Source organism: Cryptococcus neoformans, chromosome 6 (assembly GCF_000149385.1).
Source record: "Cryptococcus neoformans var. neoformans B-3501A chromosome 6, whole genome shotgun sequence".
NCBI lineage: Eukaryota > Fungi > Basidiomycota > Tremellomycetes > Tremellales > Cryptococcaceae > Cryptococcus > Cryptococcus deneoformans.
This window is the reverse complement of record NC_009182.1, coordinates 677691-691477: the sequence shown is the minus strand read 5'-3', so window position 1 is coordinate 691477 and position 13787 is coordinate 677691. Positions and strand designations below refer to the sequence as shown.

Sequence of the window (13787 nt, the reverse complement as noted above, 5' to 3'; positions counted from 1 at the left end):
ATGGATCGAATGAGACTTTAAAGAAAACTACCTTCTAAGTGATTATTGTGAGGTTACGAACCGCCCAGAATACCGGTGAGGAGTTGCAGAACTATATTGCTATCTCAGTCCAGCTCTCGTATCGTGTCTGATCACTCACGGCCACTAAGAAGAGGTGTAATGTTGATGCCCAAGTCCTTGAGAATAGTAGCAACCAAATCGAGGATGCCGCCAAGAATATTGTCAAGGCCCTGAACGATGGCGTCGAGGGCGGTATTGATGTCTTCAAGGATAGGACTGACGATGGGAATCTGGGAGAGAAGACCCACGATGGGAGAAAGGAGGGAGTTCAGGTCTTCAACGATAGCCGCCAAAAGCTTTGAAACGTCATCGGTAAGATCACGCCTGTGATAATGGGGACCATTAATAATACCTGGGGATCGTTGCTTGGAAGATACTTACGCGTGGAGCACATAGTGGAAGTCCCTTTTGGAGGAATTAAGCTGAAGATCAGATTGAGCTGTCTTAAAAGCATCGTTGACCTTGTTGAGAACAAAGGTAACTTCGTCTTGGGTAGAATTGGGGGTTAAGGCTACCAGGGTACTACCGCCCACTAGATGAGTGTGGGCCACTTACGATGGAGTCATCAAGTTGGGAAAGGACATCTACGTAGTTGATCTCTCTCACTGAAGGCGTCTTCGATTTAGCGTCAACGATTGCCTTGGAGGCTGGGTCGCTGAAGGGGGAGGCGAAGACTGATCCGACAAACAGCAGAAGAGCGGCAACGAGAATCGAAGTGAAACGCATGACAGTAATTCGAGTATGGAAACTGTTCGACAGATGTGTTTCGAAATTAGGGCAGAATTATGATGGGTAAAAAGGAGTTACTTGAGCAGGAGATGCTTATATATACCTTATTCTGACGAAAATAATGCTCAGTCCATAAGGGCGTGTATGAATTTCCGGGGGCTTGGAGTATCCGGTAGCCACATATGGCTATGGAAGGCAACAAAGAGCTATTTCTATCGACGCCTCGGCTAGGATACATTTGTAGGCTGATAGGTGCAGAAACGGCAAGGGATTAGTGAGTTGATCTGTCCGCACCTGCCGACATCGAGGGTCTGAAGAGAGAATAGGCGGAGCTAGGCAACATGATTAGTAGCATCTCTGACGAGCATACCTGCGGATCCCAAGTCACCAAAAACTGTTATGCACGAAGATTCGACCATCGACTCATTAGCATATAGATGGCGTATCAGAGAACGATGTTGTTTGACACGCCAAAGGAAAGAAATACTACTTCAACGCATTAATCGGAGGTTGATGCACTTTTTTTTGCAAGACACGGAAAGATCAAGCGGATGGGTCAACTTCTTACTCCTTGTATTATCGAAGATGAAGACAGACTCGTCGTTGAAAGCGAAGGACAATGATTTACCGTCCATATGTGACCACAAGGACACAAGTATTATGTACTCTATGATGTAGACTTTGAAATCGCCAAACGGTGCAACGCAACTTCCGATGAGCTTCATTCGTTGAAAGTGGGATAGTGTGCCTGTTGGATTTGCTTTTTCCATCCTTTTTTAATCCTTTTCTCCCAGGCGTTTTACACCGGCGGTCGACAGCAGCAGGAACTCTCTGAATGATGAATAAATAATTGTACCAAAATACCTTCGTTGTATTTGTGTTCTATCATGCACAACGCATTCGCAGATTGCGAATTGCTGCATCTTCCTTGTTTCAAGTTATTGCGAATTGCAGCTCAGAAATCGAAGAAGATGAAGCAGATAGCAGACATATCATTATAATAATCGCATTTAATTAAACAACCATCATAACTTAATTAATTAGTGACATTTATAATGGCAAACTCATCCCGCAGATGAATATCTAACGCTCAACAGCCAGAAGGGGAAGCTTGTGATGGCAAATTACAACTTGCCAAAGATATCGTAAAGAACGTTGATGTCTATCCAGGGGATCAGGTAAGCTTAAGTCTTGATCTCAAAAAAGCACAGAATTCACCTTTGCTGAGGAAAGGAGCGATGTCGATACCCAAGCTGTTGAGAGTTTTGGCAACCAGGGAAACGACACCACCAAGAACATCGCCGAGACCCGTGAGAACGGAGTCAAGTGCGGAGTTTACCTCCTTGACGAGGCCACCGACTGCAGGAAGGGAAAGGAGAGTGACATCGACAGGAGCGATGAGAGCCTTTACATCGGCGGAGACGGTAGACAAAAGAGTGGAGACTTCATCTGCGGTGCTGTCACGACTAATCTTCTGTCAGAGGGACGATCACCCTAAACTATTATGAACGACTTACGCAACAACGCCCATGTCGAGGTCCCGCTTAGAGGAGACAATGTGGAGAGCCGATTTCGCAGTGTCGAATGCCTCCTTAACGGTAGTGAGCGCTGCAGTCACCTCACCCTCAGTGGAGTCCCCTGAGAGCGGGCCGGCGTTTTTCTATCGAGCCAAGTCAGCCCAGGAGAGGTTAGGGGGAAAGATAGGTAACTGACGATGTCATTATCAAGTGTAGTAAGGATGCCGACGTAGTCGACAGTTCGAGGGGCAAGGGACTCAGATCTAACAACAAGGGCTTCGGAGGCCTTGTTGCTGAGGGGAGCAGCGAAAGCAGACCCGACGAAAGGGAGAACAGCAATGAAGAACGAAGTGAATCGCATGATGTTTGTGGATAGTCAGAAGAAGGTTGGTTGTTGAAGGGAAGATTGGGAGATGTGTTGTGAAGGATGTCTAGTTGCGTTGATGATGGGAATAAGTGTCACTGACAGGGGGTTTTTATACCTTGCAGCACACACCACCGAGACCACCCCCCCCAATTTCCGCATATGTGGTAGCCATCGAGTCGACCGGACTGGCATGCAATATGAGACAATGGAAGTGACAGGCTCGGTGGAGATAACTTTAGGTTCAGACTTCAATGAAATTAACAATCAGTAATCAATAACCGGTAGACAGTAGATAGTCGTAGATCATAGACAACAGATTAGTAATGAGCAATCTGGGTAATTTCGTGTCTCATATCTCCCGCTCATTAATGCGACTTTCGACGGGTACCTTCTATATTAAAAACATAGTGTACTATGTATCGTGGTGATGCATCTATATTTCTAATTAAGCCTACGGCCTTTCATCATTCGTTCATGAGTTTAATCCTTGATCCTTAATCCCTGCTCTCGGTCCCTGCCTTGTTGTTGGGTGTTGGATGATGTTTGGTGTTGGGTGCGGGTGGTAGCAGCCTCCGCGGTCGGTCACCTCAGGGAGCCTGATGAGGTATGAAATATATATGAAACAGTATATATCATTCATGAAAATGGAATATGCGTGGGACATGAGTAGTCGCGAATTCATAATTTGTGGACGGATCAATAAGAAGGATAAATAGAAGGTTAGGGTCCGGCCGTGAAGATTATTATGATTGTACGAGGAACCACTAGTAGAAATGTGGAATGTACAGTGAAGAGTGTAGAGTGCAAAGTGTAGAGGTGACCGTAACATGTAAATCATCGGAAATGAAGCATAAAAAATACTGTAATAACAGGAAACAGCACTGGGGACTTGGTGCTAAAACCTACAATTTAAAAAGAGCCTAAAACCTATGAAGAGGTATAAGAGGGTAGATAAGTATCAGGTACCAGGGACTAGGGACAAAATACCGTTCAAATTTCCATTGTTTGACGGGTGCCGGTGTTAGTAATGATTTGAAGATACGAGTATATGATGGCATCATAAGAAGTATCTCATGCGCTCTGCTTCGTTATTACACAAATACGCCACTGATGAGACTCACCCCACAATCAAGGTCATTGAGAATGGGAACTGAAATGCAGCATGAGATATGTGTATACTAGTTATATTAGTTACTGAAGAAGAAAAAGAAAAGAAAAAACTAATAATAATAAGCGTTGATCATGCAGGATTTTTAGATGGTGAACATAAAACAAACCATCAGTGGTCTTTGGTTAGTGGTCTTGCCAAGTCCAGTGTGCATACGGAATAATGACGGAATGGCCAATGGTCAACAGTAAAGGAGGGATGGGGGAAAAGATAGCAGCAAAAGATAGGGGATTTGTTAGGGACATGAGACATGCATAATAATTAAATATCGATAATCGATAATGCCGGGCAATTATTTAAAAAAATATCCGATGGACGGTGAAGCCTGGGGCGATTCTTTATTAAATAAATTAATTTGTTGACTCTTTCTTCTGAAACATAAAACATTTGATGATTCCTGTTAGTCTGAAAGTTTAATTCCCGATTGCTTATTATTTCGAGTCTGCTGCCTAACAGGAGATAGGAGACAGGACAGTACTGAACAGGACAAGTAACCAAATGGTCTAGGTTGTGTACGTAATGAGATGTCCTTCGCTTCGCTGGTGGTTATTAGTAATAATCATATACGTAACTGTGTTGTTTACTACTACTACGTTGTTGTCGCTCGTCGCTGGTCCGGTTTCTGGTTGCTGGGTCACCGATTCGTTCGCAGTTTGTGGTATAAGGTCTGACCATAAGACCTGAGACCTGAATGCACCGCACTCGGCAGCCTACGCACGCGATATATTATTTCAGATGTACAGCACATACACTAGCGTCGTCGTACGGGGGGTATTCGACATTGATCGAACCACCCCACCAGATGTCTTCCTTTACTACAACTCTGACATGGCACGCTCCCCTGCGACTTACATAGATATCAGTATCAGAATTATAGGCATCATACTGCAGAGAGCAGCATGCAAGTGTGCGTTAATATAATTTGAGACGTCCATTCCACAGATTCACAACAGGCGTTAGAGAGTAGAGTAGTACGAGTAATAGCAGAGGAAGGATTCACGTCTTACCACGTATATTTTATTGTTAAGATTTTGAATATTTTAAATTACCTAGCGTCTTGTTGAGCTTCCTATGCGGTGGCGTGTAACCTTTCTCAGGCTCATGTCATCGTGCTTGTGTGTAGTTTTATTCTACTCTCTAATCTTGCGGTGCCGATACTCCTATCATTCCTACACCTTGTTAGTGCCAGCAGCTAATCCATGTTAACAAACATACTGTCTACTGTCTCCTCGCTCCTTCCTGTGGGCTTTTTCTTTCTTTTTTTCTTTTTCACTTCCAAAAGCTTTGGTTCATCGTTCTTCAAATATGTGCTGTTCGTCTTGCCATCTAACAGTGCCGAGGCTTATTATGACATGGCACGCCTCAAGATCAGTCCACATTTGCAACCAGCAGCTGGCTCTCCTTAACCAATCAAGGTCCGGCCATGCGTGACAAGGATGATTGCATTATCCGAAATTGGCGGTTAAACTTTGCCCCAAGCTCTCAAAACTCTATCTTCTACTCCGTCGCCGACCCACTTGTATGAACTTTCTGCCAATGCCAAGTTCTCAACCTCGGCCTTGAAAAGCTTGACCATGTCTGGTGGACCGCCGGGGCCGGGCATAGGGCCTCCTGCCCCAGAAAGTGCAGACAGCGAGGTGAGGTCACGGCTGTCTACAGCAGCTAATGTGAGAAGTTAGCGGCTAGCACATACAGGATTAAACGACAATTCTTACCATTCTCAGCTCCAAGAATTAGTTTGAAAACACCGTTCAAGCCAAACAAGTTGAGAAAATACCAGGACAAAGCGCTGAAGGGCCGACATGAGCGTTATACGAGAGTAATACGCAGATCAACACCCACGAAACCCATCGCACATCGAGATCAGCCATGGGAATATCCCTTGACAGCAACGACTTAAAGCCTGCGGTTAAAGGAAATGGCAGACGCACTGAATGGTCTGTAAGCAAGAGTCGGGTTTTTTTCCCAGTTGAGCACGTACTAAGGATAAATCCGGAAAAAAAGACGTTGATATACTGCATGATAACCATGTTGGGTACCCTGATGCAGAGTCAGCCAAGCATGACTTCCCTTCCAGGCTGACTTACATCATTACGGCCTGCTTTTTCATACCGTCCATCGCATTTTCCATCCCAGCACCTTCGAGAGGATTGGCGGGAGAAGCATCCCCCTTTGACTCTGGGGCGGGCTTGATATACTCACCAGTAGAAAGTGAAGCAGCAAGGGATCCCGAGAGAGCCTTGTAAGAGGCAGGCGGAAGGGGGGACAGAGTCGCAGTTGCCCGAAGCAGAGCTGAGCGACCAAGTGCGCGTCTAGAGGTGAGAGACGGGGCCGATAAATTCAGATATCAAGAACGGTTTATCTGGATGTGCTTACTGTTCGCGAACGGCAGCTGCTGTTTGTTTTTTTGGTGCAGAGTTAAGGAATTGCGTGATGTAGTGTCTTAACACACCGACGAGTAGCTAAAAGCAAATGAGCATATCGGAGTATATGGTAGTAGCTGTGAGCACTTACCATGATTAGGGTGATAGGGATAAGGACCCAATCCTATTCATTGTCGGGTTAGTACACACATGACAGAAGTGTTTTAGGACATACCCGAATGGAGGGGTCAAGATAGAGATCTTGCCTGTGAGGTGGTGAGTTATACGTGTAAATGTGGGTATGCTGGCAGGTTGGATACGCACTCTGCCTTGACTGTCATGTTATTATACCTGCCAGGGCTACGGTGGTCGTTAAAGAAGTGTAACGATAGATGTCTAGCTTCGTTGTACAGTCACCGCACGCTGCAGAACAAACAGCAACCTGTGTGCATATCATATCGCAGAAAGTGATGACGCCTGCAGGAGGGTGCTTTAACTGAGGGGCTCCGTTAAATTCGCGAGGATGTGATTGGGCCCAGCCACTTTCGGGGATTCGGCCGAAATCGAGTCACACTCCAAAGATCCAACAAATTCGTCTCTGTTGGGCTGAATAAAATTCATCTTCCCAAACCTATTCTTTTTTTTTCATCCAAAATCTTAAAAATGTCCTTCTCCAGAGCTTCCAGCAACGCCCTCAAGCAGGCCCTCAAGTCTACCGCCTCTCGACAGGTCGCCAGGAGGTCCTACTCTCTCCTCTCCGGCGCCGCCCCTAGGGCCGCCATGGCTACCCGACTTGGCGTGAGTTAGACTCTCTCAAAGTAAATGCTTGATCGCTGATAGGACGATGAATTGCAGGCCACTCGAGGCATCAAGACTCTCGATTTTGCCGGTACCAAGGAGGTTGTCTACGAGCGTGCTGACTGGCCCCTTGACAAGCTCCAAGAGTGAATACAATTCTTTTTTCTTTTTTTCTTCGGAGCCGGCTTCAGGGTCACTACGCGTTGCTCTGCTCTACTTTGAGCGAAACTGTTAACTAATGCGGCAACCTGTAGCTACTTCAAGAATGACACTCTTGCCATGATCGGCTACGGCTCCCAGGGTCACGGTCAGTCCCTCAACGCCCGTGACAACGGCCTCAAGGTTATTGTCGGTGTGCGAAAGGGTGGTGAGTCTTGGAAGCAGGCTCAGGAGGACGGTTGGGTTCCCGGAGAGACTCTCTTCGACATCCCTGAGGCCATCAACAAGGGTACCATCATCATGAACCTTCTCTCCGACGCTGCTCAGTCTCAGACCTGGAACGAGATTGCGCCTCTTATCACCAAGGGCAAGACTCTCTACTTTGCCCACGGTTTCTCTGTTGTCTACAAGGAGGACGTGAGTTATCTTTTATTCTCCTTTGAAAACGGAAATGATGTTGACAGCCGTCTAGACCCACGTCATTCCTCCCAAGGATGTTGATGTCATCCTCGTTGCTCCTAAGGGTTCTGGCCGAACTGTCCGAACTCTTTTCCTCGAGGGCCGTGGTATCAACTCTTCCATTGCCGTTTACCAGGATGTGACCGGTCACGCCAAGGAGAAGGCTGTTGCCCTTGGTATCGCCGTTGGTTCCGGTTACCTTTACGAGACCACCTTCGAGAAGGAGGTCTACTCTGACCTTTACGGAGAGCGTGGTGTTGTAAGTATTCTCTGGGCGGCACAGAAACTGAATCAAAATACTCATTGAATTTTTTTTACAGCTTATGGGCGGTATCCAAGGTATGTTCCTCGCCCAATACGAGGTTCTCAGGAAGAACGGCCACTCTCCCTCTGAGGCCTTCAACGAGACCGTCGAGGAGGCCACCCAGTCTCTTTTCCCTCTCATCGGCAAGTACGGTATGGACTACATGTACAACGCCTGCTCCACCACCGCCCGACGTGGTGCTCTTGACTGGGCCCCCAAGTTCAAGGAGTGCGTCAACCCCTTTGCGTTCAAAACGGCTCACTAACAATTTCTTCAGGGCTAACCTTCCCGTCTTCGAGGCTCTTTACAACTCCGTTAGGGACGGTTCTGAGACCCGACGATCTCTCGAGTTCAACTCCAGAAAGACCTACCGAGAGGACCTCCAGAAGGAGCTTGACGAGATTGACAACCAGGAAATCTGGAGGGCTGGTAAGACCGTCCGTGGTCTCAGGGTAAGTGCTGCGAGTTACAATGGATGTTTTGTTTTCCCGCTAATGCTTTGTAGCCCGACGTCAACAAGGATGAGCTTTAAACAGACCTTCCCATTTGTGTTCATTAATCCCACCAAAATGGCGCCCTTTTCACATTCTGTTTCCAGTCTCAATCATGCATACCCATGAAAGAATTTGCTTTTAGGTGCCCGATAAAAAAATTGTTGATGAAGCTGCAGCTTGAGAATTCGCCGCAACATGTTCATGACATAACGTTGGTCGTAAAATATGATAGCTACAAAGAGTACTACTATAAATGTTCTCATCTTAAATATCCATCTAGAAACTATCCCGCCAAGGACTTGATATTTGTACTTATATATAACAATTCAACTCTTTCAGACCTTGCATCCTAAGTCTGCCGCTGGCTGTCGTTCTCCCATTCTGGCATATACATTGGCGGCAGATCCTCTACGCTTTCTTCATCTGGAGGCGGCGCGTCTATCCTACCCGCATCTTCGTGCCTTCTGAATCCGCCTGTCGGTGCATGCTGAGGCGGTAAACGCGTCCCAAAGTCGTCTCCTGTGGGGGCCGATTCATCGGGGTTGTGGGCATTCAGTGAAGTTGCCATTTGCGCCTTTGTCATGTTCCTGTTGGTAGTATTTGAGCCTGTGGCGGCCAAATTAGGAGAGCCAGGCACAAGAGGCGAAAGAGTTGTATGAGAAATAGCCGGAGAGGGATAGCCTCCTCCTTCTCCTATTGTCTCGGGAATAAAGATGCTAGAGCTCGAAAGAGAGTCGTTTCGGCCGCGGTCGTGTAGAGTAAGGGCGCGCGGGGGCACAAGTGAATCTGCATCAGAATCAAACCCAAGAGCGCCAATTGTTGGGGGTCGACTGGACGCTACCATAGAGGCGATTGAGTTTGAGCGAGGCGGAACAGCCGCCGCGCCGTCCCAGAAGGGTGAGATGGACGAAACAGCATCAAAGTCGTCACCAGAACCGGAGCGGGGGACTCCAGAGTGAGCAGCGTTACTGTAACGACTGCTACGAGCGGCCTCAGTGGCATAGTCGCCGGTCATGGGCCTCTGGTCAGAGCCCATTACTGACGAGTAAGAGTTGCGCGAAGCAAGGCCCAAGTCGACATCCCCGCCGGGCTTTACTTCTTGCCCTCGCATCTCCCGACGATGGTATATGAGAGCTTTAATTTGACGACGGCAGCAAAACCAGACGAGAGCGATTTGAAGAACGGCCACTGCCAAAACCGCGGACACCACGATGCCCACGATAGCACCAGTTGATAAGCTGCAAGGTTGATTGTTGTTAGCATCTGACTTCCGACGAATTTCTACGGTATGTGACGTACCCGGCACCACCACCAGGACTTGCCGTCTCAGTCGTAATAGCTGTCACTGTTTTAACTCCACCAGCGCTTGTCTTAGTTCCACTACTTGAATTTGCTAAAGTACCGGTTTGCGTGGCATGTGAGGCTGAGGAAGTTGAAGAAGGGGAGGAACTATCGATACAAGAGCTGTCCGATGACCCTCCGATAGTCAAGAGGTCGCTTGAACCGCCTTGCTGGTAAGTCCCCGAATCAAAGGCGGCGAAAATAACTTCTGTCCCAGATTGGATGTTGGTATTCCAGACTGTTTCGTTTGATTCCGCATGAGCAGGTATGCAACAGACAAGTAGTGTTAGGGGAACTCACCCAGCGAAGTTGTGGCCCCATTCGCGGAGACAAGCTGGAATACTTGACCTCCGGGAATAGCCCCGAGAATGGAAACAGGAGAGACAGCGCTAGAGTCCCAATAAATGTCAACCGATTCACATTGCTGCAGCCAAAGTCGTTAGGATTCGCAAATAAAAAGTAGGAACATGGTATGTAAGTCTATAGACGCACAGTGAGGGATGTTTCATTCAGATAGAAACTGCCAAATGGTCATCAGCTGGGTTTGCTACCGTTAAAGGCCGGCAAACTCACAAGAAGTCTGTGGATGTAGATCGAAGGGTACAAGATGAAGTAGATGTTCCGGATACTGTGTACAGGGGAGAGACACCTCCAGTCTATCCGAAACAACGATAGGGCGTCAGTAATATGCCTTACATTAGCGACCTATTCACGATGGCTATTCGTCATGTCACAAATCTGACTTACGCCTGTACCGCTGCCATCAGACATCATGATGACGAAACTTGTTCCAGACGGATCTGTTGAATCTTGGTGAGTGATAATTCAATCACAAAAGGATATTTGCCCACAATTCACTGTCCAATTATACGATCCTGTATTTGTATCGCTGTCGTAACTGGAGCTTGGTATCGACACTGTCGTGGGGTAGTCATATGCCGGCTAAAGTGTCAGTCAGTCAGTCTGGCATTCCAACACAAGGCCGAGGCTCGAGATCCTCTAGACTTACTATAATCGTCAAGCTCCATGGCGACTGACCCCCTGACCATGTAATCTCAACCTCCTCACACTGTTTTGGACTCGTATTTTCTAAGGTGAATGAAAGGCCTAGCACGACTTTGGAAAAGAGAGCCAAAGCAGCTATGGAAAGCAGGGGATGTCGAAGAAAGCATATCATTATTTAAATTGTTAAAGAGTGCTTGTACTCTGGATTTGCGACCAATAATGGAGGAGAAGAGAGATGATAAGAAAGAGCGTGTGGGGGGAGAAGGAAGGTGATAAGAAAGAGCGTGTGGGGGCAGATAGTAGGCGATGAAGACGGATTTGCTAGGATTATTGAATGGACGGCGGGGAGGCAAGTAGTGGAAAACTTGGAGAGAAAGGAAAAGCAAAGAGTGGTTGTGGAAAGAAACGAAAGCGACACAGCTTGGATACGTGTGTTATGTTTTTGGCCTGATTTGGGGCAATGTTGGATCCCTGATCTAAAACGGGAACGCCAGAGGAAAACACCAAAGTGGCTGGAAGAGAGGATGGGGGGAGCCGAGGGTGGACACACGGGTTGGGGAGGGCGGGCCGGGGATGAGGGGCGGGCGGTGGGCGTGCTGGCTGGAGAGCTGCTGAGGCGGATGTGGGGCGAAACTGAAGGACATCGCCCAGGAACAGCCAAAACATCCACCAACTCTGAAACAAACGCAGTCGCGAACTTCCTTGACGCGTCGCACATGCCGCACAACCGCCGCCCGTACTACCCAGTTAGGATATACACAGCTACCAGCTAAAAGCTCCTGGCACTCATCTCGCCACTCCAGCGATAGACTATTATCTCGTACAAATAAGAACGGACAGCGGGTAAAACCATGAAGAATACATTTGTTTCTTCGTAAATTAGGACGTTGTATCATTGTGGAAACCACAGTAGTGAAGAGAACTACGAAGTAGCTGTGAAATAACAGTTCAGTAACACCGTTGGTGAAACGGTATCATGCATCGTTGCCATCGATGCGGCAAGGGTTCGACTCCCTTACGGTGTATTTCTTTTTATTTAAAATCGGGTTTCCTCCTAGATCGAACTATAGGTTTGTGTACACCAAGTAGTGTAGCCCAGTATCCAGACAGCAGGGATACGTATGGCTTTCAATCGGTGATCATAAATCATAGACTGTATGTATGCAGTATCTCCTCGTTGGCCTCGCCAATCGCCATCAACCAGCCTACGTAGACGTCCACAACGTCACTGGCGCGACCGATTGCGTGCATCATGAGCTAAACTCACAATCTTCGTCACATAAATAAATGCGTGGTATCCACTGCACTGCATGTATGCGCTTCAACAACGACGGTTCTGATCGCAATATAATTCAAACTTCCTTCTTCGATAGTATTTGGACCGATTAATCACGAGTTCTTCCTGGTCATAACAGCATGTCATCCTCATCCATTCCCGCAAAGATGCGAGCGTTGGTCGTTCCCGAACCAGGCGTGTAGGTATATGTCATTCGGCTGGCAACGTAATTTTGCTGAAGTAGCTTCCCCGACCGCACTCACTGATGTTTGCTCTTCTGAAGCAACTATTATACACTTCAAGAGCAAGACACTCCCTCACCAAAAGGGACCAAAGTCCTATTGCACATCAAGGCATCAGGCTTATGTCACACAGATTCAATAGTGAGAGACGGTAGCTTTGGAGGAAATTGGCCAATAATAGGGGGACATGAGCCTGCGGGTGAGGTAGTAGCAGTCGGTGACAATGCGGAAGAAGTGTCTGTCGGAGATCGGGTGGTGGCTCTGTTACCCAAAGATCCTTGCGGTAGGTTTAAAGGGCGTGAAGTCCTATCATGGACGAGATTTTTGGCTGATGAATGAATGGATATGATAGATACATGCCCGGACTGCACCATGGGCGATTGGAAGTTTGTCCATATCTCATATCTAAAAGTATTCCGTGGAATTGCTGTTGATACCCTTACCTTCTAGGTACTGCAAGTTTATGAAGTTTGGAGGCATCAACGCGGATGGCTTTTTCAGCGAATACGCTCTTGTAGAGGCCAAGTTTTGCGTCCATATCCCGGATTCTATGAGCTTTGAACAGGTAAGACCGCCACATAATTACATAGCAAGGGGCAAACAAATCATCCTGCTCATAGGCAGCCCCCTTAGGCTGTGCTGGAGTGACTGTTTATGCCGGTATCAAGAAAGCCCAGCTCAAACCCGGGGATGTGATCGCCATCAGCGGCGTAGGAGCACTGGGCTATCTCGGGGTACAGTTTGCCAAGGCGATTGTAAGTGAACATGTTTCCCACTACCCAACACCCTTATTCAACTTTGTTGATCTCAAACTTCTCCGCCCAGGGTCTTAAAGTTGTCGCTATAGATACTCGTACTGAAGCTCTTGAACTGGTACGGTCGCTCGACAATGACCATCGCCCCGACTTGGTCATCGATGCTAGCAAGAGCAAGGCAGACGACGCGCTCAATGCCATCCATGGGCTCAGACCAAGTGGCTACCGTGGATGGGACGGTGTTGACGGTAAGCCTATGATGATTGGCGGGTAAGCTATTTGCGTCGTAAACTAATAAGCGAGCCATGCCTGCGGTAGCATCCGTGTTGACCTCCCCAGCGATTCCATCCTACCAGTACGCTGCTGATCTTACTCGTTCCCACGGCACATTGATTCTCTTGGCTCAACCCACCAAAGTCGAGTTCCAGTACCCTACATTCCTTGCAAGAGATATCACACTCCGGGGATCATTGCACGGGAATGAAGTAGATTTGAAGGACACAGTTGAATTGGCCTACAAGTGCAACATTAAATCAGAAGTGAAAACATTCACAATTAACCAGCACAGGGAGATGTTGGACGCTGTTGAAAGTGATACCTGGAAGGGGAAGGCCGTTTTGGTCTTTTAGGCGATGGTTCTGTATTAACACGAGAAATGGATTTTGTATACGACATGGCAGTGCCATGAAAGATTGTACATGTAGAAAGACCGTCTCAGACCGTCGATGATCACCGGAGACACTCGTAGTG

The 13787-nt window shown here is 47.5% G+C and overlaps 6 protein-coding genes across 6 annotated transcripts; 2 read left to right on the top strand and 4 right to left on the bottom strand.

The window, feature by feature from the left end:
- Positions 1-53: 53 nt before the first annotated feature.
- Positions 54-626, bottom strand: CNBF2240 (hypothetical protein; the record flags this gene model as incomplete). The annotated part of the gene is made up of 4 exons (XM_769701.1): positions 54-91; positions 140-384; positions 442-582; positions 616-626. 4 exons carry the CDS (start codon positions 624-626, stop codon positions 54-56), a joined length of 435 nt encoding a protein of 144 aa, XP_774794.1.
- A 1287-nt stretch (positions 627-1913) lies between these two features.
- CNBF2230 (hypothetical protein) lies at positions 1914-2667 on the bottom strand (the record flags this gene model as incomplete). The annotated part of the gene is made up of 4 exons (XM_769700.1): positions 1914-1951; positions 2008-2255; positions 2307-2449; positions 2503-2667. 4 exons carry the CDS (start codon positions 2665-2667, stop codon positions 1914-1916), a joined length of 594 nt encoding a protein of 197 aa, XP_774793.1.
- Positions 2668-5303: 2636 nt separating this feature from the next.
- CNBF2220 (hypothetical protein) lies at positions 5304-6545 on the bottom strand (the record flags this gene model as incomplete). Its single annotated transcript, XM_769699.1, has 9 exons — positions 5304-5503; positions 5557-5630; positions 5684-5771; positions 5823-5881; positions 5929-6153; positions 6218-6303; positions 6356-6388; positions 6440-6470; positions 6529-6545. The coding sequence occupies 9 exons, from the start codon at positions 6543-6545 to the stop codon at positions 5304-5306; spliced, it is 813 nt and encodes a 270-aa protein (XP_774792.1).
- A 322-nt stretch (positions 6546-6867) lies between these two features.
- On the top strand, positions 6868-8456 carry CNBF2210 (hypothetical protein; the record flags this gene model as incomplete). Its single annotated transcript, XM_769698.1, has 7 exons — positions 6868-7002; positions 7060-7148; positions 7257-7578; positions 7634-7879; positions 7941-8152; positions 8202-8376; positions 8430-8456. The coding sequence occupies 7 exons, from the start codon at positions 6868-6870 to the stop codon at positions 8454-8456; spliced, it is 1206 nt and encodes a 401-aa protein (XP_774791.1).
- Positions 8457-8767: 311 nt separating this feature from the next.
- On the bottom strand, positions 8768-10936 carry CNBF2200 (hypothetical protein; the record flags this gene model as incomplete). The annotated part of the gene is made up of 8 exons (XM_769697.1): positions 8768-9656; positions 9718-9997; positions 10060-10183; positions 10252-10279; positions 10333-10415; positions 10507-10559; positions 10611-10701; positions 10769-10936. 8 exons carry the CDS (start codon positions 10934-10936, stop codon positions 8768-8770), a joined length of 1716 nt encoding a protein of 571 aa, XP_774790.1.
- Positions 10937-12180: 1244 nt separating this feature from the next.
- Positions 12181-13666, top strand: CNBF2190 (hypothetical protein; the record flags this gene model as incomplete). Its single annotated transcript, XM_769696.1, has 7 exons — positions 12181-12239; positions 12324-12565; positions 12635-12668; positions 12733-12847; positions 12903-13037; positions 13108-13285; positions 13356-13666. 7 exons carry the CDS (start codon positions 12181-12183, stop codon positions 13664-13666), a joined length of 1074 nt encoding a protein of 357 aa, XP_774789.1.
- Positions 13667-13787: the final 121 nt, after the last annotated feature.